At 38.2% G+C, this 24,933-nt stretch overlaps 2 protein-coding genes and 3 long non-coding RNA genes across 5 annotated transcripts; 4 read left to right on the top strand and 1 right to left on the bottom strand.

The window, feature by feature from the left end:
- The first annotated feature begins 634 nt into the window (after positions 1 to 634).
- Positions 635 to 2,221, top strand: LOC109201250 (uncharacterized). The gene is made up of 2 exons (XM_019356863.2): positions 635 to 1,353; positions 1,770 to 2,221. The coding sequence occupies exons 1-2, from the start codon at positions 658 to 660 to the stop codon at positions 2,094 to 2,096; spliced, it is 1,023 nt and encodes a 340-aa protein (XP_019212408.1). The 5' UTR covers positions 635 to 657; the 3' UTR covers positions 2,097 to 2,221.
- A 1,029-nt stretch (positions 2,222 to 3,250) lies between these two features.
- LOC112846054 (uncharacterized) lies at positions 3,251 to 6,299 on the bottom strand. Its single transcript, XM_025905302.1, has 2 exons — positions 6,108 to 6,299; positions 3,251 to 5,328 (listed from the first exon to the last, which is right to left on the bottom strand). The coding sequence occupies exons 1-2, from the start codon at positions 6,261 to 6,263 to the stop codon at positions 3,403 to 3,405; spliced, it is 2,082 nt and encodes a 693-aa protein (XP_025761087.1). The 5' UTR covers positions 6,264 to 6,299; the 3' UTR covers positions 3,251 to 3,402.
- Positions 6,300 to 16,199: 9,900 nt separating this feature from the next.
- LOC102083153 (uncharacterized) lies at positions 16,200 to 18,551 on the top strand. The gene is made up of 4 exons (XR_003218910.1): positions 16,200 to 16,605; positions 16,844 to 17,306; positions 18,026 to 18,123; positions 18,298 to 18,551. It is a non-coding gene; the product is annotated as an uncharacterized LOC102083153 (long non-coding RNA).
- A 499-nt stretch (positions 18,552 to 19,050) lies between these two features.
- Positions 19,051 to 19,578, top strand: LOC112846094 (uncharacterized). Its single transcript, XR_003218921.1, has 2 exons — positions 19,051 to 19,456; positions 19,536 to 19,578. It is a non-coding gene; the product is annotated as an uncharacterized LOC112846094 (long non-coding RNA).
- A 296-nt stretch (positions 19,579 to 19,874) lies between these two features.
- LOC112846100 (uncharacterized) lies at positions 19,875 to 23,276 on the top strand. The gene is made up of 3 exons (XR_003218930.1): positions 19,875 to 20,050; positions 20,199 to 20,297; positions 22,240 to 23,276. It is a non-coding gene; the product is annotated as an uncharacterized LOC112846100 (long non-coding RNA).
- Positions 23,277 to 24,933: the final 1,657 nt, after the last annotated feature.

Raw genomic sequence — 24,933 nt, 5'->3', positions numbered from 1 at the left:
CGGAGGCTAGACCGTCCCATTTCACAAGCCTCTCATTTCTATGGAAGCCCGTTTCCGCCACTAAAAAAAAAAAAAACGATACTTAACTCGAAATTTCGAGTTATCTTTCTCGAAGTTTAGACTTATTTTCTCGAAATTTCGACTTATTTTCTCGAAATTTCGAGTTACTAAGTCGAAATTTCGACTTAGCAACTCGAATTTTCGACTTAGTAACTTGAATTTTTACGGAAGCGTAGAGCTGCCACCCAGGCAAAAGAAAAATAGAAGTATATCACGTTATAACGTGAAAAGTTTATTGTTCTAACAAGATACTTTTCATGTTTGTACAATATACTTTTCACGTTTGAACAACTTAATATCACGTTATTACAATATACATAATTATCACGTTCGTACAATATAAATATTATATTGTACGAACGTGATAATTATATTGTTTGGACAATAAAGTTTTCACGTTATTACATATATTTTATTGTTCGAGCATGATATATTGCCGTAAAACATCGTGAAGAGTGCGAGAAAATGGCTCGTTTATTGGAATTAATTAAGTTCTATTTTATGCTTGGATTGAGGCATGGGGAGATTTTGCTGTTTTTGAGCAGTTTGGACAGTATTGTGATGAGCATGCGGACACTTAGAAGAAACCTAAAACGCATGGGACTGTACAGGAGAAAGAATGAGTCCGATCCGATTGAGGTGGCAGGATTTCTTATTGATCAACTGGAGGGACACGGGAGGCTCCATGGATACAAACTACACCACCTGAACTGCATTCAGGCAGGTTATGTTGTCACGCAGAGTACTGTGAGACATTTACTGAAATATCTTGACCCTTACGGTGTTGAGCAACGACGCAGAAATCGCCTAATGCGACGCACGTATGTAAATCCTGGACCAAATTTCATGTGGCATGTTGACTCCTATGACAAACTCAAGCCTTTTGGAATCTGTATAAATGGAGCTATCGATGGCTTTTCGAGAGTTATGATTTGGCTTCATGCCTATTCAACAAACAATGATCCCAAAGTCATTGCTGGATATTTCATAGCAGAAGTTGAAAAGAGGATGGGAACACCTGCTAGGATTCGCTCTGATTTGGGAACAGAAAATGTCATAATGGCGGAGATGCAACGATTCTTGCGATGGACTATGGATCCGAACGTCAGAAACTGTTTTATTACTGGATCCAGCAATCACAATCAGCGTATTGAAGGCTGGTGGGCCTTTCTGAGACGACATCATGCTCAGCACTGGATAAATCGTTTCCAGGAACTAAAAGACCAGGACTGCTTTTCTGGATGTTTTTTGGACAAGCAGCTCATATTGTTTACGTGCCTGAACGTCATCGAGGTATGTAACCATGTTTATATTCTTTTAATGAGTCAGTGTGTGTGTGTGTGTGTGTGTGTGTGTGTGTGTGTGTGTGTTTGTTAGAGTGAAAGACAGACACGGAGAGAGAATAAAAAGTTTGCTTTAACACCCATCATGCACCATCCCTATTATCACTGTGTTCAGGATATGAAAAAATGCATATATTCACTTACCAGAAACATAAAATCTCACTGTCTAAAACAATTCACGTTTAATAATTACTTAAAATTTTCCACAGTATCACGTGTCTACCACTGTTACTCTTGTTGTTGAGTATTTTTGATAAACTCTGTTTTTCTGACTGTCACTGTGTGGTGCTTTTTGGTAACATGTTGAGCCAAGAGAAATGTGTTCTTTTACTCATATGAGATTTTTTCATTTTTAATATTTAACAGGAAGAGCTGCAGCAAGTTGCACATATGTGGAACACCCACATAATACGCAGAAGCAGAAACGCAGTTGCTCCAAGTGGACGTCCTATTCTCATGTACACCATCCCTCATCTCTTTGGAGGACAGGATCATCTGAAAGAGGTTTCTCGGGAGGCGGTGGATGCTTGTAAGCAAGAATGCCAACAGAGAGGACCTTATAGCTGTGATGAAACCGTTTTCAGCTTGTGTTGCCTTATAATGTCAGAGAACTTCTTACTTCCACCAAGCACAGCAGATGAATCCATTGAACTGTATCTCTTCCTGAGAGCCTATATACTGAAGGACTTATAAACCTAAATATAATTGGGCTTTGGGAATATTTAGGCACATATTTTTTGGTACAATGTTTTATTTGTGCAATAAACAATAGAAAAGACAATCATTATTATTTTGTTTGGATTTTCGGTTCAAGATAGTAGCAAGCAAGCATGTCTAAATATATTTAACCCCCTACTCCAGTGAAGAATCAAAATTAAAGCAAGTCCTTGTATTAGTATTACTTTTCTTTTTTTAATATTTTGACTGAGACATTTATGCAAAAAACAGGTGTTTGCTTCCCATATAAAGAAAACATTTGACACCTGTTTATTAATTGAAATGAGAACATTGAAGTAAATGCTTGAATTCGCAAAATGTTTTAAAGATACATCAGTAGAAAGATGTGCATTGAATAATCTCAACCTTTTGGCATTTCCAATTATTTTTTTAACTGAATTTCTATTATATCTGAATTCTGTTTTAAGACTGTCGAAAAAACATTTTTTAAACTGCTGATCCTATACTTTCTCATTCATGAAATATTGTTTTCAATTTTACTGAACACATTGTGCAACTGTTATTCACCCACGAACAGTTTCTTGTAAACTGGCAAATATAAAAATTCTGCATTATTTAATAATTAACAAACACTGTTAGATGTGAGCCTCCCTTTTATTTGTGTTCGGGGGGAAGAAAACACAGACTGTTGATAAACACTACAGAACTTAACTTATGTGCCAATTTTCTGTGCCTTTCATTCCAGTCAACTATTGCATCAAACACATTGCCTTCCAAAGTTATTCCCTTAAAATATGTTCTAAACAAATGACTGGTGGAAAGGTAAAAAAAAAAAAAAAAGATACTTGAAAATAATTAATATTAAATCTTTTGAATTATTACTAAACAAAACATCCCCTCTAGCAGACATCTTCTATCCTACAGAACTGTACCACAGACCTGTGGAAACGACCTTGACACATGATAAGAACTAATAATAAGCATAGTTCACCTCTTGCTGCTAACCATATGAACTTATTAAACATAATTAGTTAACATTTAAACTAGTAAAACTTTTAAGTATGAAAACTTAAACTGAAACTTACATTTTTCATGGTGGAAACAAATTGATGTTATCCACAACTTTTGAAAATAAATTCAAATATGAAAAAAAGGTTTTGGGGGGGTTACTAATGAAACACTTCCCTGAAATTTAAGCTCTTTCTTTTTTTTATACAATGATGTGTTCCCTGTTTGTGGGTTTAACAAACTTTATAGCTTCATAGCCCCTCATTGTTAGTGCAAACCTTTCATTCTTTGGTTTAAACATGATGGACTTTAATCAAGCTATGCTGAATTCATAAGAGCTTTTAGCAGCCAAAACATTGTCCAGTTCATTTCGTAGTTCTGGGTAGGACGTGTATGTCCATGGTAGTTCCAGAAGAGGGCCACATGTGTGTGCCACAGGTCGTCGTGCCAGTCCATCCACAGGCGTGAACAGTACCTCAACCTTGTCAACACAGATGACATCTGACCCAGTAAGAAACCTGAACATCCTTCTGAGCCCTGTATCGTCAAGTCCTCTGATGTACTGGTGCAGAAATCTGAAGCTCTGCTTCTCTGCTTGAGTGGTGGGAGAGGAAGTAAGCAACTTCAAAAGCTTTCTCGTTGTTGGCTTTTTATCTTCATACATTAGTAGGACATCTTGTGGGCTTTGAAAAGCTTCTTTTAGGAAGTGGCTTGCAACTAAGGACATTTTCTCTGCGGCATATGCTGGTTTTTGGATTAATTGTTTGTGTGCGACTTTCAGAAGAAGGCCTTTTAAATTCTCTTTGGTTGGAAGCACTGATACATCCAGGCGATCCATGAGATCCAGCACTTCATCCCTGTCTTCATCTGAAAGATCTTCTTTTAGAGCCCTTGTTATAAGATCCCTATCTGATTGACTTAGGTAAAAGAGAAGACTTTCAAACAGCAGATCATCTGATACTTGATTCTCACCGAAGATGAGTGCCACTGTGAAAACAGGAGCAAGGCGACAAGGGAAATATCCATGGTCTTGAAATCCCTTCAGTAAAATTCTACCCATGGATTTCCACTCTTCTTCCTGCCATTTAGGTGACAGTGATGGCACTCTGAACTCCTCTCCTTCAGCTGTATTGTCCACAAACTCTGACCAAAATGCAGCATACACATCTCTTGATACACCGTCTGCATCAGCTCCTTTTTCATCAATGTAGGTGTATTTTAGAGGGTGTATGAGGAGTGCTGGATCTTTGAACTGGCTGATCATCTCCTCCAGAACAGTAACCCTGTGAAGTTTGATGGTAACGCAGACAACATCATATGATCCTGCAGAGCTTATTGCTTCATTGCTTATAGATGTGTCTGGACTACTGACTGCTGTGTTTGTTGGAGGAAGTGTAATGGATGTGATGACCAGATCATCTTCCTCAAACTGCAGGAATGGTTCATCTATTACAGTGTCATCAAGTTGACAAGGCAGAGGCTCTCCAAGGTAGGGTCCAATCATTACCTCAGATGTGTCTAATAATACATCTTCATCAGCATTCCTAGATTCTGATGATGAGATCACAACAGTGTGAGAAGCTTCTTCATCCTCTTGATGTGAGCCAGTCAGTTGTGTAACATTGTTTACATGTGTTTTCCCTCTATCATAAACTTCTTCATCATCTTCATCATTGGAAAATCTTCTTGTGCACAAGTAAAATCTCAACATTCCCATTTTAAGTGCTGAGTAGAGTTCTCCAACTGTGACATCTTCATCAAATACAGCCTCTTCCTGATAGTCTAATATGTCATGACCGAACACCTCCCATCTTCCAAATTTGCTTTTTCCACTTGGAAAGAAAAGATCTTTAGCATACTGTAATATGTCAGCTTTTTTGGAGTCTTTGGGCACATCAAAGGTCCTTGTTCCTCCTCCTCTGCGCTTTCTCACTTGCTTACCTTCATGGATCCACCCTAACTCAATTTTTCGAGTCTTTTTCTCAGCCCATTTGTTGTTTTTTGCATATGTTCTTTTTCTCTTAGAAACGAATGCCTCCTCATGATCAGGTTTCTTCTCATTTTCATTGATTCCCATCTTTTCCTTCAATTTTTCGAGCAATGAGTTTTTTCTTGATTCCTTAGTACTTGCACCACTGTTTTCCAAGCAGAACCGTCTGGCAGCTATCCTATCACCATATGTTGGGATGTAACCAGACAGGGTCTTGTCATCCATGAAATCAATCACTGTGGCATCAATCTGTAAAAACAGAGATATTTATTACTATACAAGGTATACCTGCTGCCACACCACATGAGGTACATCACTAAAAATGTATATACATTTCACATGTGTTTTGATAATTGTCTGTTATTATTTTAGTGGCAGCCATCAATATTTAGCATTTATTCCTTTCCTCTCTCTATGCCAGCAACATTAATCAGATTTTCTAACATGTCATTAATAGAAATATTACAGTATATACAACGCCCACTTTTGAAAAAGTAATTAGTATTCACGTATCTTTCAGTTGCACAGTGCACAAAGGGTTGAACTCATTGTTTTTTTAAATTGATTGATTGATTGATTGATTGATTGATCATACTTTATTCATCCCGAGGGAAATTGGGTTAAGGCTGCCAGCCGTGCCAGCGCTGTCTTACCCTTACCTAAATTGAAGCCAAATATCAATATAAACACAGTTTAATTCATTTGTTTTAGATAAACAAGGAAACATTGTGCAACACATAATATAGTGATATATTTAAGAAACCTGGAATCTGCATACGGGTTAATTAGTAACATTTAATAACTGTGGTCATAACAAGACCCAGTTTTATACAGCGGGTTAATTTGTTTTACATTCTCGATTCCATATAGATCCACACCAATGCAGCCTACCGTTACGTCCTTACGCAGTCAAAGCGAGAGAAGCGAAAACCGCTGTGGTTGCTAACTTAGCAATATGTCACATTTTTAGACGCTGTAACTTCGTAAAAAGCGAGTTTTACAAATTTCCCCCTCAAGAGAGCACTTACGCGTTCTTGTAGCATTCGTAAGAGACAGTCCTCAGGTACACCACGATTCCGAAGAAATCTCAGAAGTGGGCTATCAGTGTTTGTGTCCATGTTGAAAGCAGGGCATTGAAAGTTAAGTGCCAGTTCTGAAGAGCGTGAGCTCTCCACACCTACCATGGATCTGGGTTTCCAAACGCAACACGTTCTTACAATAAAAAATGTTATTCTAATGGTATCTTTTTTTTACGTTCGTACAAGATAATTATCACGTTCGTACAATATAAATATTATATTGTACGAACGTGATAATTATGTATATTGTAATAACGTGATATTATGTTGTTCAAACGTGAAAAGTATATTGTACAAACATGATAGTATATTGTACAAACATGAAAAGTATCTTGTTAGAACAATAAACTTTTCACGTTATAACGTGATATACTTCTATTTTTCTTTTGCGTGGGTGGCAGCTCTACGCTTCCGTAAATTTTCGACTTAGTAACTCGAAATTATGAGAAAAATAACTCGAAATTTCGAGTTAGCTCTGCCAATCAGTAATCTACGTGAATGACGTCATTTCCTTGTTACCCGGAAGCTGAATCCCTCAGCTACAAATGCTACAGATATGCTAACAGTATTACAGATACGGATCATGAATTCACACATTGCTGAGTATTTTAACCGTGGCTTCACAAATGAGGAGATTCTTGCGTTATTAGCTGAATCACATGACATTACTATCAGCCTTCGTACACTTGAAAGGATTTTACACAACAACCGACTTTGGTGCAGAAAGAACAAAACAGAGGTGGCAGCTTTTATACAAGCACAACTGGCAGCCTAGGAACAGAAAACGTCCATGTGGCTCACATGCAACGATTTTTGGACTTTACAAACAATGAACCAGAAAGAGAGCACGTCATATTTGGAGCAAGTACAGGAAATTAACGCATTGAAAGATGGTGGCTCATCTTACGAAGCCAGTGTATCCAGTACTGGATTGAACTATTTGACAAACTACGAGAGGATGGCCACTTCTCAGACTCTTTCTTGGACAAATCATTGGTCCAGTTCTGTTTTCTTCACATTATACAGGTGAGTTTACATAGGTGATTGCGTAAATGACATGTAGTGTAACTGTTTAATTTGTAACAACTCACACGACCTTTGCATATTATAGAAACATCAGATATATAAAAGTACACGTGAAAAGTAGAGTGCTTTTTAAAAAAAACCAAACAGTTTTGTTAAAACAAAATTACACATATATATCAAGGAACACAATTATACAGTATAACACATTGATGATTTATATGTGTGTAGGCCTGTCTCAGTACTCAGTTTAGCATTTTTGGTGGGCCAAAACTAAGTAAATAAGTATTTGTCTGTCCATGGTGTGTGTGTGTATGTATGTGTGTATATCTATCTATCTATCTATCTATCTATCTATCTATATATATATATATATATATATATATATATATATATATATATATATATATATATATATATATATATGTGTATGTATGTATGTATGTATGTGTATATATATATATATATATATATATATATATATATATATATATATATATATATATATATATATATATATATATGTGTACTTCTCAGATGATGTGTTTCATACAGTGGATCTGTATGTAAAGCTAAGGCAGTTGATGCTTACTGAGTTGGAGCTTTTGCCTTAAAGGTTAGACATCATTATGCATTTGATTGAGGTGGCAAAAACACATTCTTTGACCCTTGTCCTTCAGGGACATCTAGGGATATTTAGTGCTTTTTCCCCCCTTTGTTTGGTTTTAATTTTGCTACATTTGCTGTCTGCAACAAATATCACCCCAAAAGACAATTCTTTTTAATGCTGTATTTTGATATTTAAACTGTGAACTTTTATGAGTTATTAATTTATGGATGGTTGTCGTTTTGGGGGCACTCATACATGGGTTTTGGGGGCCTGAAAATGTATTTGACAAACAGGGCCAAGTTAAAAAGGCTATAAAAATTGTATGTAATTTTTGGAGGGTTTTTTTTTTTTGGATGGTTTATTTCAATTAAACCATTTTTTTGCGTTAAAAGCCTTATTATTAAAACATATGTGCACATAATGTCTGTTAAACCTGCTATTTGGAGGATATGCAACGCATGTCACCTTAGAATTATGAATTCAACTTTTTGTAAATATGCTTTTTCATCTTTTTATTTGAGTAATTATTGATGTTTGAAATATCTGGTTATGTAGCAGTACCTTTTTTTTATTGTCATTTTTTTTACTGCTGAGACCTTTTTATATATACTGACTGTTTTCCCTGATTATGGGCAGTATGATTATATATTTTTTAGCATATGGATAACCTAACTGAGTTAGATTTATGGACCTATGGTTTTTTTCAGATTGCGCCTCAGAATAATAAAAACCCAGAAATTACCGAAATGAAAGATGTAATTTGTCTCATTGAACACGTTATTATAAAACACAGGTCTTTTGCCATCATCTTATCTTAAAACAAAATAACAACTGTACTGTATTTACAGTAACACAAAAAACCTTAAAGTATTCTTATAAAAATCAAATTGCAAGCACAAGACTTGGAAAAAGTAAGACAATACACTTAACAAAAATATGCAATATTTTGTGCAAAAATTCAATTATTAAAAATACAAACTTTCTAAAAAAAGAATGGGACACTAAAAAGAGATTGAGGATAATATGGCAAGATCTAATAACAATATCCTACAATTAAAGAATAAGAACGTATGGTCTAAAACCACTATGAAGCAAATACATTAGGCTCGAAGATGAAAACAGAAATATATGAAAATATCTTTTAAATAACTACACCATCGGCTATGCAGTTTGACAAAAGGGGGCTATGATAAACACGTTTTTTTTTTCCATTACAAAAATCAGGAAAAGCCAACCAAAAATCAACCTTCAGCTAAGCAGAAATCCATAATAAAAGTATATAGGTGTAGCTTATGGCCATTCAATTTAGCAAAAGTCACCATAACCCAGATGGGGTGATATTTGTTGCAGACAGCAAATGTAGCAAAATTAAAACCAAACAAAGGGGGGGAAAAGCACTAAATATCCCTAGATGTCCCTGAAGGACAAGGGTCAAAGAATGTGTTTTTGCCACCTCAATCAAATGCATAATGATGTCTAACCTTTAAGGCAAAAGCTCCAACTCAGTAAGCATCAACTGCCTTAGCTTTACATACAGATCCACTGTATGAAACACATCATCTGAGAAGTCCAGGTTATGTTCTGACATGAGTTCTACACAGAGATGAAAAACATCCTCTTCACATGGAAAGTCTTTGAACACGCATTCTTCAAGGCAGGCTTCAACTTTGTCCATATTGATATGTTTGAGACAGTCCCTCGCGCCATAAATGTCTGGGAGGGCATACATAAAAGATGGTCGGCCGTGAGGACTTCGGGAGTTGTGGGCTGGGCGCATTCTGTGGTCATTCCAGGCCAAAGCAACTTCATTTAATTCTTCCTAGATGAAAACAAATGCACAAAAGAAACATTTTCAGGCATACAATATGAAAATGTTAATGTACAAAAGCACAACTAACTTCTACATTGATTTTCTTAGCTTACACACCATTAATGTAGCTTTGTTACATACACATATATATATATACACACACATACATACACACACACACACACACGCACACCATGGACAGACAGATACTTATTTACTTAGTTTTGGCCCACCAAAAATGCTAACCGAGTACTGAGACAGGCCTACACACATATAAATCATCAATGTGTTATAATGTATAATTGTGTTCCTTGATATATATGTGTGCAATTTATTTTTAACAAAACTGTTTTTGGTTTTTTTTTAAAGCACTCTACTTTTCATGTGTACTTTTATATATCTGATGTTTCTATAATATGCAAAGGCTGTGTGAGTTGTTACAAATTAAACAGTTACACTACATGTCATTTACGCAATCACCTATGTAAACTCACCTGTATAATGTGAAGAAAACAGAACTGGACCAATGATTTGTCCAAGAAAGAGTCTGAGAAGTGGCCATCCTCTCGTAGTTTGTCAAATAGTTCAATCCAGTACTGGATACACTGGCTTCGTAAGATGAGCCACCATCTTTCAATGCGTTAATTTCCTGTATTTGCCCCAAATATGACGTGCTCTCTTTCTGGTTCATTGTCTGTAAAGTCCAAAAATCGTTGCATGTGAGCCACATGGACGTTTTCTGTTCCTAGATCTAATCTCACTCGATCAAGGCAACCACCTTGTTGAATCACGGCATCCATGAAGTAGCCAGCAATTACTCTCGGGTCATTATTTGTCTTGTAAGCGTCTAGCCATATTACACTCCTTGAAAAGCCGTCAATGCATCCACTGATTGCAATCCCAAATGGCTTCAGCTTATCGTAGCCGTCGATATGCCACACATAGTTGGGGCCTCTGCTATGATACACTCGCCTCCGCAGTCGTCTTCGTGACCTCAAAGCCACACCTTCTCCATCGAATAAACGGAGCAGAAGACGAACGGTTTCTCTGTCAGTAACAATGCCATTCATCCAACACTTCTGGTGCATCCAACGATACCCATGACACTGTCCTGAGGCTGCCAGTTGTGCTTGTATAAAAGCTGCCACCTCTCCCACCTCTGTTTTGTTCTTTCTGCGCCAAAGTCAGTTGTTGTGTAAAATCCTTTCAAGTGTACGAAGGCTGATAGTAATGTCATGTGATTCAGCTAATAACGCAAGAATCTCCTCATTTGTGAAGCCACGGTTAAAATACTCAGCAATGTGTGAATTCATGATCCGTATCTGTAATACTGTTAGCATAACTGTAGCATTTGTAGCTGAGGGATTCAGCTTCCGGGTAACACGGAAATGACGTCATTCACGTAGATTACTGATTGGTAGAGCTAACTCGAAATTTCGAGTTATTTTTCTCATAATTTCGAGTTATTTTTCTCATAATTTCGAGTTACTAAGTCGAAATTTCGAGTTGCTAAGTCGAAATTTCGACTCGAAATTTCGAGAAAATAAGTCGAAATTTCGAGAAAATAAGTTGAAATTTCGAGAAAGATAACTCGAAATTTCGAGTTAAGTATCGTTTTTTTTTTTTTTTAGTGGCGGAAACGGGCTTCCATACATTTCCGCACTTCTCGTACTTATAGTACGCACCGTACATAGTACGCGTAGTGCGCGTACTTCAAGCATGCAGACCCTGAATTGGGACACAGCCTCTGGCTCTAGCGCTGTTGCTGCCACAGCGATAGTGGCTGAGACGGAGTGGAGGAGGAAGTACCTAGCTTAAAACAGGAGCTGCATTTAACCTTCATTTACTCTTTATATAGTTAGGTAGGAGTCAGACCATCTTTCTTTTTAGCTGAAAAACATTACACCAGGTAACATGCAGTGTTGAAAACGTGTTTCCCGACTATGTTTGCTGCCCTACAATCTGTCCTGCTTTGTTGTAAAATCATTGACATTTGACCGTCCTGTTGCTCCCAATTCAATTTATACAGCCTTTTTAAAATCTATCTATTTTTTTTTTATTTTTTTTGCCTGTCCCATTTGGTTCTTTAGCTGTCAGAATTGTTGTCTGACGACCAACAAGGAGACCCAATGGATTTATTTTGCCAAATAGATCATCATGGCATTGCCGTATTGGTCCATTTGATCGATCTTTGTTTTTATTATTTATTTTATTTTATTTTTAGTTGTTACAGACGGGACAGACATGAGTGACATTGTCACTTGACATTGTCTGTAGATTACTGTTGTTACCACTTTCCTGTTTGAAATGTAATGAGAGAAACTGGTTATTTTGTCATATGTGCATGTGCTTATATTGAACCCAAGGTACTAACTAGCTAACTGACTGGATGCCCATTAACCTTATAACTCCTGTTGTGTGTGTGTGTGTGTGTGTGTGTTTGTGTGTGTGTGTGTACAGAAGGAGAGCCGAGTTCATATAAGATCAAATCAAATGATCCATCAATAAAGGATAATGTTGGATCAGTGTTTTTAATATTTATATCCTTTATTAGATGTACATGTGGTTTGGTTATTTGCCTTTTGGTTGAAAGTACACCGAGAGAGGACTTTTTTATTAGTCATCTTAATAGTTTTTTTTTTTTTAAATAATCTAATTAAATACAATCTATTTTTGTGTGTGATTGTCAGTCCAAAGAGGGAGAGAGGAAAGAGGGGAACATGAGGAGAAAGTACAAGTTCAGGAAGAACCAGGTAAGAAACCAGACATGGAATACTAACAGGCAAAACAGAAACCGTTAAACTGGCAAAGAAAAACCCCAAGTAATTTTACTCATATAATCTGGAAGTTGTTTTCTCCCTATATTAAAGCTGCTATACAGAATCTGCAAAGCAAACTGGGTTGTCAGCCCTGGCACTGCATTACCATATTGAGCTTCAGTCAGAGGAAGTCACGGTTGTCAAACTCTTTTTGAAGCTCAAGAGTGAGGCTGATGCCATCCCAGATATGTTAACATTGTACAATCTTCTGGATAATCAGATCTTCCCCAAACTGAAAACTGTTATTCAGGTTGCCCTAACAAACCCAGTTAGCAGCTGTAGCTGTGAAAGGTCTTTTAGAGTCTTGAGTCGGCTCCATACCTGGCTGAGAAGGACCATGGGTCAAAGCAGACTCCAGCACCTGGCTGTGATGTCAACTGAGAAAGAGATGGTTGAGAGACTTGACCACCAAAATGTGATCGACAGATTTGCCAACCTCAAGGTGAGGCGACATAGGTTAAAAGAAAACAAAAATATCTGCAGAGCCATAGTAGCATCTGCAGTAAAGATCTTTTCATACCAGGCCAAGGTGTCTCCATTTTTCTAATCTTTTAATAATATTTTGTACATTTCAAGGACTCTTCTGTTTTGGAGTGTATTTCTTTTGTATCTGCGTTATATTATACATACACATTTGAAGTGTATCTCTGTCCAAAAATGCACTGAGTTTACTTTTTCACTCACTGTGAGCACCATTATTTTCCCACAGTAATTAAGGTTAGGATATGTTTTTTTTTTTTTATTCCAATCCATTCTTCTTTGGCAGTAGTCGACTTTAGCAGCATTTAAATAACCTTTATCAGATTTGATGGTTTTGTTACAGACTTTTCAAAAGTGTTTTGCTTTTCTTTCAAAAATGTGGGGATTCAATTGTGATAAAATGTACAAAACAGTAATGTCATGTTTTGTGACGAGGACCCAGGCACAGAGAGACTTGATGAATTTAAGAATCTTATGATTTAATAAAGAAATTTGCAGACTTGCACAGAGATGGTAAAATTATGATGACTGATAACGGAGATGAAGACAACAGACGATGAGGACAGGGAGGAAAAAAGGATTTAAATGCACTATGGAGACAGTCAGAGGGAACTCGGGACAACTGGAGACATTTAAGAATGCAGGGACTGACAGAGACAGGGAAGAAGTCTCATCGTGACGAGTAAAGTTTACCTTGCCTGGATGGGCAGCTCTCTGGGTGCTCAGCACCCCCAAAGCTCTGATCCTAGAATCGCCCCTGATGAATCCTATGATGAAAGCTTTATTTCTTTAAATATTTCTTCAAAGCTCATTTCAACATGTTAAAGTCACGAATAAAAGTGCAGAGTGAGAGTTGATGTTGCAGGGCCGTGCAGAGACATTTAAAGAGGTTGGTGCTCAAAGTTAAAAAGGGGCACATTGAACCAGGCTCAACAACAACACACATTCATCAAGAATCTAATATGGCATCACATCATACTATGTTGAGACCGTTCTCACTCCTGAGCCGTAACATCCCGACGTTTTGTCACCCAGCATAAAATGTTACACTTTGGGAGTGGGACAGTTGCTATATCACTGTTGTGAGGTGGCGACAAGGCAAAGCAAACGTAGCGTAATTTTACCTGATGGGTACAATGTTGCTGTTGAGGGGTTTCTGCTGCTCCTGCTGCTGATAGTGCTGGAGGGCAGGGCTGTGCTGATCTGAGACTGTAGACAGTAAAAAGTCCATAGGAGAGATGGTAGCTGATTAAACAAGTGTCATGAGATAATAACAAAATGCAAATATGGGTGACAGTGTTTGGAACCATAAAGCAACAAAAAACTGTGAGAAATAAATTCGGCTCTGCCTGTGATTCACTCTTTGCCTCTCTTCCTCCCTCATCTCCTTATCTCCTCTATCACTCTCCACTTGCTGTCCATCTGAGAACAAGGCACAAACTGCTATTACAATAAACTGTTATTTAATAATAATAAAAAAAAAAACACTAATTCTGACAAACTCCAACAAGTGATTATGGCAGAATGGGCTGCTATCAGTCAGGATTTGGCCCAGAAGTTGATTGAGAGCAGGCCCAGTCGAATTGCAGAGGTCCTGAAAAAGAAGGACCAACACTGCAAATACTGACTCTTTGCATAAATGTCATGTAATTGTCGATAAAAGCCTTTGAAACGTAAGAAATGCTTGTCATTATATTTCAGTACATCACAGAAACAACTGAGACAAAGATCTAAAAGCAGTTTAGAGGAAAACTTTGTGAAAACGAATATTTGTGTCATTCTCAAAGCTTTTTGGCCACGACTGTACACAGAATGAACTTTACTGTGTTGTTCTAATGAGCACATCTGTCTAATGAGGTGTTCAGAGATGTTGAAACATAATAGGAAATTTAAATTGACTCTTAAATTAACTTTTACATTCATTTAAGATGATGCTGTCTAAAAAACATAAAATAATCATACTTTCCTGCTTTTCTAAATTAAATGACTGAATGAACTTTGCAGTGTTGTTCAAATGTGCGCAGTTACAGACTGTAATCAGAAAGTGCTTTTTATTCCTGACTGTGTTTATTAAATATGTTCACTGTGTCTGGAATAAATAAGCTCGGCTTCACTTTGGTAATTTACAAAAAATAAAGAAAAAAGTTTCAATCTTAAACCAAAAGGAAACAAACTCAAATCAAAATGTAGGAAACGAAACTAAAAAGAATCAAGTAGGGAAAATATAAAATCCTCAAACAAGAAAAATCAAAAGTCACTTTATTTTTCTGTTTCTGTTTGCAACCTCACTACAACCAAGAAAAAATATTTAATTTGTGAAAAATGGCAGAGAAGGTTTTGAAGCATTTATAAATTCCTGTATTTATTTTCACTTCATACGTGACCTGCAGCAGGGTTTGGCCTGTTCCTGTCGCAGGTCATGAAGCCTAAACATGGATAATTTTGGTCCATTGATAGCTGGTTGCTAGGCAGCACATTGTGATATCTCATATAATTTTTTTGGTCCGTGTTGTGGGTTTAGTGCCTTCATGAGGTTGTAAAGGGAAGAAAATCTAACATTGGCTACATGAGGACATCATAGCCTTGGATAAAGAAGAGAATTTTCAGGAGGCTGAGATTTACCTCATGTTTAGTTTTAGTTGATCCACTCATGATTGCTCAGGAAAAGTGTGCAGTCAAAACAGGTGTCACAGCTGCCAGCAAGACTTTTTTAAATCCAACAGGATAAACGTGATGAAGCTCAACAGAAGTGAAGTGTTTACAAAAACAAACACACAGACCAAAAAAGCTTCTCTCAGCTTTTCTCTCACTCTGCTGCCTGAATGTGTAAATAAAGGTAAATATGACCTGGACAAAATTCCCTGGGTAGAGTTGTCGGATTTTCCCTTTTCAACATCAACGTTCTGCCACCACACCTGTTGTTTTGCCTCTTGTCACAGTATGACACACAACACACAGAGTCAGTCGGTACCAGTGACAAAGACTCACCGTTGAAGCAGTTTCACCTGCATACAGACAGACAAACAGAGCTGCTCAGGATCCCATAATTAGAAGAATCATTGATCTTGGTTTTTAGACTATTCTGAATTGAGAACTTCAGTTGATCAGTGGTCTTTGATCAATGAGTTTTGATCAGCAGTTGTTGATCAATGGTCATGAGAATTTGCATATTTATGATCAAGGAACTGACCTCACAGCCCATTGTTCCTTCAGTGGGCTGGTTTCAGTCATTATGCAAATGTACTGTTTGTAATGTTGGGGAAACCTGCAGTCAGCTGAGACTGTAGAAGTCACTTGGATGAGTGACGAAATGTTTCTCCCACTGAAAACGCTACGTCCAGATGAACAGAATCAACTTTTGAGGATTTACTTATTGGATGATTGAGCACCAAGACGTCCCCAGACTCTGGTTCTTCTACTGACGGTATATCAGACATGTGCAACTGTAGTAGAAATGAACTTTAAGCTTTAAACTCTCTGCTCTGTGTTGTTTCCTCTTTCAGACCAGAAAATCATCACACCTAAGTCTGGACAAGACGTCACTCTGACATGTCGAGCTTCAAACAACAACATCATATTTGTAGAGTGGAGCAGAGCTGACCTGGGAGATATAAAAATGTGCTTGTTTATCAGGATGGCCTCTTGATAACCATCATCCATCTTTTGACAACCGGGTGGATCTGCAGGACAGTCAGATGAAGGATGGTGAGTGAGTAGAGTTGAGTGTGTGTGTGATCAGAGGTGAAGCTGCTTCCTGGTTGTTGATGTTTGTTTCTAAAGATGTTGTTGATGAGACTTTGTAGAAAGCAGCTGGTCTGAGTGATGTGATCAGAGTGCAGTAGATAATGTCTGACAGCAGTTTGAAGAGGAAATGGATTCTGTTCTGTTCTTCACTCATCACCTACCTGACAGCTGACACCTCACACCTGTTTCTCACCTGCAGGTCACACAAGAGGACACGCAGAGGATGGAGTCAATTAAAGATAGCAAATCCAGGACTGTTAGGAAGTCTGTCAGTGTTCGGTTTTGGCTGTTGTTGGTGTTTTAATGTTTTTGTGTCTTAGTAAACGTACATGAATTAATACTGAATATTTTCTTGTTTCATCTTTTATTCTTTTTTCCCCCCTTTTAAAAAACGGGAAAATAAGGAGATGTTTTCTGCCATGTTGAAGCAGTGAATGTGTTCATGCTTGGATCTGAGGTGTGATCAATGAAAAACCCACTACTGATGGGACTTCAATGGCTTAGGTTTAACCGGAGCGTCTAGATGACACGATGGAATCAGACTCAGATCCTGATGTTGAACTGGTGGATTTGTTGAGTGATGACCTCCAGCATTCTGTGGGCTTACACTCAGACTGAGTCTTCAAGGCTTGAAGCATCACTGATGATCTGCTTGTGTCCATGTTAGTATTTAAAGTCCAACATCTCCCTCTAGTGGCCAAAATTAACCCTGATTCTTTTGTCCCCATGATAGAACAGAGAAAACCGACTCAGGGTGGTCAAAACATTTGTATTTCTTAATTTATTCAATCATCTTCCGGAAGATGATTTCTGTGTCTTATTTATTGATATGCATGTGCACTAAAACTTCCTGTGCAGCTTGCAATAACTTCCCCTTTCTAAGGTCTGTTGCCAGGGCAACCTGTTTAAACTTAGTCTCACTCTGTCTCTTCCTCATATTCTGCAAAAACATGCAGTTTCTGGTCAGCCTGTGACCAAGTCAAGTCTGGGCCTCTCATAAAACAATCTAATGAGCAGATACGCATTAAAAATATCTCTATTTCTAACACCATATATAAACCATGTGTGAGGATGGTGTTAATGTAAAATCATCATCGTCACCATCATCATCGTTTATTTATATAGCACTTTAAAAACACACAAGGCTGACCAAAGTGCTGAACAACAGAAACATAATAGATACCATAAGAATAATAAATACGATAAAATAATAAACATAGCGAAAACAATAAAATACAAGTCAGTCAACCACTGAGTCAAAAGCCAGTGAATAAAAATGTCAATCTGGATTTAAAAACCATCACTCATGTCGATTGCCTAATGTGAAGAGAAAGATTATTCCAAAGCTTAGGAGCCACAATAAAGAACGCTCTCCTCTCAGTTTCAGCCGTGATTTGGGGACTGAGAGCAACAGCTGCTCAGCTGACCGGAGCGAACGAGTGGGGACATAGGGCTTCAGCAAATCAGACAGATATGCAGGTGCCAGACCATTTAAAGATTTAAACATTAAAATGTGAATCATAGTGTTCCAGTCAGTCATCAGTGTGTCTCTGCACAGCTGTAATTAAAATGTGTTCAGAGGGCCTCAGTGTCTGAATGGTTCCAGTTCAGCTCCATAACAGCAGCGTCCCTGGTTTGATTCCTGTGTTTCAGCTCATATCTGCCTCTCTCACTGAGGGGGACGTAACTACATGGACATGGATTTGTACATCAGCCAAACTACAGATCACTGAGAACAGACTGAAGACTTGACGAATGAGAACAAGATACTGCAAAGTTATTTTTTTCTTTATACTAAGTACAACTGTAGGTCCCCACCACTCTGAACCAATAGAAAGCTGGTGCTCAGAGGAAGAGGGCGGGCTTTACTTGGTGTCAGTGACAGAAATGAAAAAAGCTCAAATGAGTGAGAAGGACGATGAAGGAAACATCTGTGCTGTGTCTGCTCTGTAAGTAGAATCTCTGTGTTTGTTTGAATTCTTGTACTTTGACTGTCTGCTCTCCTGATAACTGATGATGGAGGAGAAGACATGAAAAACAAATCAGGCTGAATTCAAGTTCAAAACACCACGAGGACCAACTGCAGGTCTGAACTGACTCTTTATCTTTGCTCAGGAGTCGAGGAAACACAGCAGACAGTGAAAAAATGGATAAAAACTTAATTAAAAAGTTACTTTTACTCTTCTACCGGCTGTTTTTTTTTTTCCAACTAAAAAATGAGCAGATATATATCAGAGAGACGGGTTTGTGTGTTTGTCAGCTGTTTGTGTGGAGTTGTTATTTATGTTCACCTCAAATCAACCTGAGTGTCATTTCTCTTTAGTTCTGATCTCACTGCTGAGCTGCACAACAAACCAAGGTCAGTAACCTTCTTCTGTCACAGTTTAAACCTGATAAATGCTCACTGATATGACCTGATTGGATTCCTGTTTCAGAATAGATCTCACATATAAAACTGATCAAAATATTTATTTAACAAAAGACCTTTTACGTCATCATGGTGATTTTGATGAAATCATACCAGATCATCAGTTTTCCATTTTAACCCTCACAGCTCGTCTGACTGTGAGTCCCAGCAGCTCTCAGTTCTTTGAATATGACTTTGTGTCTCTGAGCTGTGAGGACGACAGCTCTGCTGGATGGACTCTGAGGAGAAACACAAGCACACGACAGAGGACTCAGTGTGGAGATGGGTGGGGAAAACCAGCTAATTCTTCCTGTAACATCACTGTTTTCCCTCATGAAAGTGGAGTTTACTGGTGTGAGTCCAGAGAGGGTCCCATCAGTAACATGGTTAACCTGACAGTCACTGGTAAGCTGAGTGTGTGGAGTTAGTGTTGATGAAGCTGTGTGTAAATGGATGAAATGCTGTAGTTTGTCTCTGTGTTGAGGTGGATCAGTGATCCTGCAGAGTCCTGTCCTCCCTGTGATGGAGGGAGATGACGTCACTCTGCTCTGTAAAACAAAGACCACTCCCTCCAACCTCCCAGCTGCTTTCTATAAAGATGGCTCCCTCATCAGGAAGCAGCCTACAGGTCACATGACCATCCAGCATGTTTCCAGGTCTGATGAAGGCCTCTACAAGTGTGACATCAGCGGTCATGGAGAGTCTCCATCCAGCTGGATCACTGTCACAGGTGACACACTCACCTGTCTGTGTTTCTGCAGCTTTCAACATTCACAATGTGACGACAACTTAATGACTGTGTTTGCTTTATTTTAGGCAAACCCACCACCACACCTCCACCTACATCCACACCTCCACCTACATCCACACCTCCACCTACCTCTCCTCCTGGTTCCTCTGTCATACCTTTGCTGTCATCTGTTGGATCAGTCTGTGTTGTGGTTCTACTGGTATTACTGGTTCTGCTGGTGAGACGATGCGTTCACAGGAAACCTGAAGGTGAGACTCAGACTTCCTGATCTTTCATGTCTGAGTTTGTTTAGTAGAATAAAGTTCACATTCATTAAGATCACAGCAACAACTTTGTCAAATGTAATCTCTGTTTAGATATTTAATTTATGTTATTGTTCATTCTGGATAATTTCAGCAGATCTAGAAGAATCTGGTAAAGATGACATCATCACTCATGTCGTGTACAATATTATAAAGCTATTACATCATCCACAGCCAATCAGACCAAGCAGAGGTAATATTCTGACACTCAACATGCTGAGTGGTTAGATTTGCTTTTCATTGAATTTTTGTGAATCTTTACAGTGTGGGAACATTTGTGGAAACTAGGAATTAAAATATTGTAGAAACAAGAAACATGAAAATGTGCATCATCAGAATAATGATGAACACATTTTCTCTGATCTTTTTCTCTTCAAACATCACAGACTGAGTTTAGTATGAAGGTACAATCAGATTGATCTTCATGAAGATTGTTCTGTCTCTGATAAGATGGATTATCAGGACATTACAGAGCATGTGGGCGATGGCATGAGTGCTTGAGGCAACTGTTGGTGTGATTTGGCGCTTTATAAATAAAACTGAATTGAATTGATCAGCTATGTACAAATGTGGATTGTAATAGTAAAACATTACATTGAAATAAGTGGTGTGGGAATAAAGAAAATATTTTACTGCTAAACATAGCTTTCATCAATAGCATTGCATTAAAATGTTTCTTAAAGCCACTGGCATTAGACTAAAACTTTGATTAAAGGTGCGGCTATAATCATCTTATATACACACTGCAAATAGTGTTAATGAAGAGTTGATGCTCTGTCTATTTAAGGCTGGGGTCCCCAATCCCAGTCCACGAGGGCCGGTGTCCCTGCAGGTTTTAGATCTCACCCTGGGTCAGCACACCTGAATCACATGATTAGTTCATTACCATCATTACTATTACCTCTGGAGAACTTCAATACATGTTGAGAAGGTAATTTATCCATTTAAATCAGCTGTGATGGATCAAGGACACATTTAAAACCTGCAGGGACACCGGCCCTCGTGGACTGGGATTGGGGACCCCTGATTTAGGGTCTTAAGCTTGGTTTGGCGATGTCCCGACGATCCATTGTGTAAGTGACTTGGAGCAGCAGAAGGTTAAAAGCATACATGCTTACAAACACAAATGATTTTAAAAGATAGGCAGGGCCAAGAGTCAAGAAAATTGTCCCCGGGGACCATCTGAAGGTTGAAACAAACTGCCATGTATGGAAGAATGTGATGCAAAGAAGAACTTCTTTGTCTGTTTTTAGCTTTCTAGTAACCATTAACTGTAGCTGATGCATCTTATGCATGAAGGGCCTGATATATTAAAAGCATTCTGAAGTGTATTTTGGGGCGGAGACCTATGCTGAGTGTGGTGCAGTGTACCTCTCCCCACACGTGTGTTCAATGTGTTCATTGTTTGACCAAACTGTTTTGGACCATTGTTGCTTTGGACTCATCCTCAATATTTGGAATATCGGGTTTGGTCACATGTGTGTTTAACTCTGTACTTACTGAGTGTTGTTCACTGTGAGCTGGACTGTGTGTTTGTGGTCTGTGGTTAACTGAAGCTAACAGCTCTGCAGTTGTCCAGCATCCTGTTTCTGGTAGAAAGAAAACACTTCAGCTGCAGGTGTTTATTTTAAACACAGGAAGGATCATGGAGACATCGTTTGGAAAAGTAGTTCAATAACACATTCAAAGTGAATGTCAATTACATCAAGAACTTATTCCAGTGCTGTTCACTGTCTTTATTTAAAAATTACCCATTTGCTTTTCATTTTCATGTGACTCCAACATTTAACTTTTGTTCTCACACCTCATTCTAAATCTGAAATATTCTGTTAATTTTCATTGAGACTTGACATGTTGAAAAATTAGATTGTAGTTTAACTGCAGTCTGAAGTTGATGATACTGCAGGGTGTTGTGGTTTGTCTAATTATAGTGTTCATGCTGTGAGATCATGTTTGCTTTCTGCTCTGTGGTAAATGTGTCAGTTTAGAAGAAGATGCATCTCTGTGGTCACTCTGTGTTTCACAGCAGAGGTGTGAAAATGAGAAAACTCTAAAAAGATGCTGCGGTTAATTAATCTCTTTATGAAGCTGCATAAAAATCATCTGCAGTAATTTAAACGTGTTTTATTCTGTAGAGCATGAATAAGCTGAAGACGTCAGTTGTGGACAAACAAGGAGGCCCAGGTACAGCTGCTCTTTGTCTTTGACTGTGGAAAGAGACAAGCATCACCCTGATTACAGCCATAAGCTAAGCTAAACAAACCACACCATGAATCAGACTCACATCTCAGGCATATGAAGGATAGACTAGTTCAAGCTGCACGGAGCTGAGCAGGAGGACAGGAACAGACTTAGAACATATGATGGAAACCTGTGATTTGTATCTGAGCTGGTTCCCAGTAAAGTCTGCTCGGTAAATCTAATCTCTGTCCGAAAGGAAACAGGATGTTGTTTGAACTGTGCGTGTTTGTGTTCAGACTTTAAACCATGCTGCTGGTCTCTAACTGGTCCCCACAGCACCTCAGACCAGCGGACATCCACAGACGTTTTATGCAATTTTATGCAATTTTAACGTATTGTATGTATTTTATGACTATTGCTTCTTTTATTAACTTTGCTCTTTTGTAATGTGACCTTGGGTTTTTGAAAGGTGCCCTTAAAATAAAATACATTATTATTATTATTATTATTATTACTGTTATTATTGTTATGTCTTTTGTCTCTATTTAAATATGTATTTTACTGTAAAATCAACATTGTGAACATAAGTATGTTAATTTGTTTTGGGTCATCAATATTTTCACTTATATTTGTTTTATCTTTGTGTTTCTTGTATAAACAAAGTTCTCGATTGTTTTCCTCGTGTGGTTCTGTGGGTTTCACCAAAGTGTCAGATGGAACATTTGAGCTGTTCTGTCTGATTGTGGTTAACTGCTACACTCCTCTCTTTAGTGCAGAAAACAAACAGAAAACATTAGACCACAACCGCAGACTTAAAGCAATAGGAACATTGTTCAGTGGTTTAAAATAGCAGTGGAAATATCTGTAAAGTATTTGTGTGGTGTGGAGTTTTTGGCTATTTTTTCTTTTGACACTTTTGTTTGCTGCTTCAAACCCTGGAAAGTTTTCACTCATTGTGTCTGACCTTGTTTTTGAAGTAGAAGCAAATTATGTTGTTCTTGGTGAGTACATTTATGTTTTGATTACTGTAATTTTATAGATCTTTCACAGGGTGAATTGTTTAAGCGTTTTAGTAATATTATTGGAACTCAGTGATGAATCTATGAATCTCTGATTTGAGGTGTGGTGCTTGCTGTGATCAGACAACATGCAGTTGCCTGCATATAGGTGAGGTAAACCATACCTGAGCTGAGAAAACAGCAAAAACACATTTAAGAAATTTCTGCAATAGTAGAAGTAGAAAAATCTGCAGTTTGGCTCATCCTGAGAGAGAAAGAAGTACTCAGCAAGGCAAACGACCCGGATATTGCAGAATAATTTCAATGGCGAAAAGAAACCTTTAATAACAGCCAACCAAGTGAACAACACTCTCCAGGAAGTAGACATATCAATATCCAGGTCTAGCATAAAGTGAAGACTGCATGAAAGTACACACAAGGCGTTCACTGCAAGGTCTAAGTCACTCATACGCTTCAAGGATAGAAAGGCTGGATTGGGCTTTACTAAAAGATCACATCTAAAAAAGCCAGAACAGCTTTGGGAAAAAAAATTCTTTGGACAGATGAAACCAAGACCAACCTTTACCACAATGATGGACAGAAAAAAGTATGGAGAAGACTTGATCCAAACCAGAGGCAGCCTGATGGTTTGGCCGTGCATGGTTGCCAGTGGCACTGGGACACTAGTATTTATTGATGATGTGACACAGGACAGAAGCAGCTGAATGAATTCTGAGGTGTGCAGAGACATACTGTCTGTCATGTGAAGGCTGTGTGCAGGTAGGAAAAAAGGACCCCAGATGCAGACTCACAGCAGGTAAAAGTGCACCTCAAAACTCAGCTTTTATTGCTGGATGGCAAAAAGTATCAAAAACCCCAAACTGCAAAATAAACTTAGACCGGCAGGCAGACAGAACACACAGCATGAATGAGGGTAGATCACGACGTGGACAGATGAAAACACAGGGCTTAAATACACAGAGGGAAAAATCTGGGAATGGGAAACAGGAGGGAAACACAACTGGGGCAACTCAGGCCTAACGAGACAAAGGAAGCAAAACCAGACACATTAACATGAGACACGGACACGGACTAAGTAAAGTACAGGAGACATAACACAGAGATGCAGACTTGACACGGGGGTACAGCTGACAGGGGAGACAGAGCAACTAAAGAACACAGAGACATAACCATAAGACAGAACTCTAACAAAGAAACCAAAGAGTAGAAATGATAAATAATATCAAGATCAATTTAAATATCAAGTTCAATAATATAATAAACTCAAAACTCTGGGTCAATGACCCAGGCACCCTAACACTGTCTGCTCAAATCCAGAAAAATGCAGTAAAACTGGTTGGACAGACTTTAGTAATACAGATGGACAATGATGGTCTCGGCTGAAGACCAGAGGAGGCCGTGCCTTTGCTGTTGCCGCACCCAGGTTATGGAATATTCTTCCTCTTCATATTCGCGCATCAGATTCTATTCAATCTTTTAAATCACGTCTAAAAATGTTTAACCTGGCATTTGAGGCTAATTAGGGTAATTTACATCTGGCTTTGCATTTAGGTGATGTAAATATTCTATATTTTATATCTGTAATTTGTATTTTATATTGTGATCTTATCTGTATCATGGTTTTACTGG

Source organism: Oreochromis niloticus, linkage group LG3, assembly GCF_001858045.2.
Source record: "Oreochromis niloticus isolate F11D_XX linkage group LG3, O_niloticus_UMD_NMBU, whole genome shotgun sequence".
Classification (NCBI taxonomy): domain Eukaryota; kingdom Metazoa; phylum Chordata; class Actinopteri; order Cichliformes; family Cichlidae; genus Oreochromis; species Oreochromis niloticus.
Note: the sequence above shows the minus strand (reverse complement) of the source record. Positions and strands in the feature narration are given on the sequence as shown.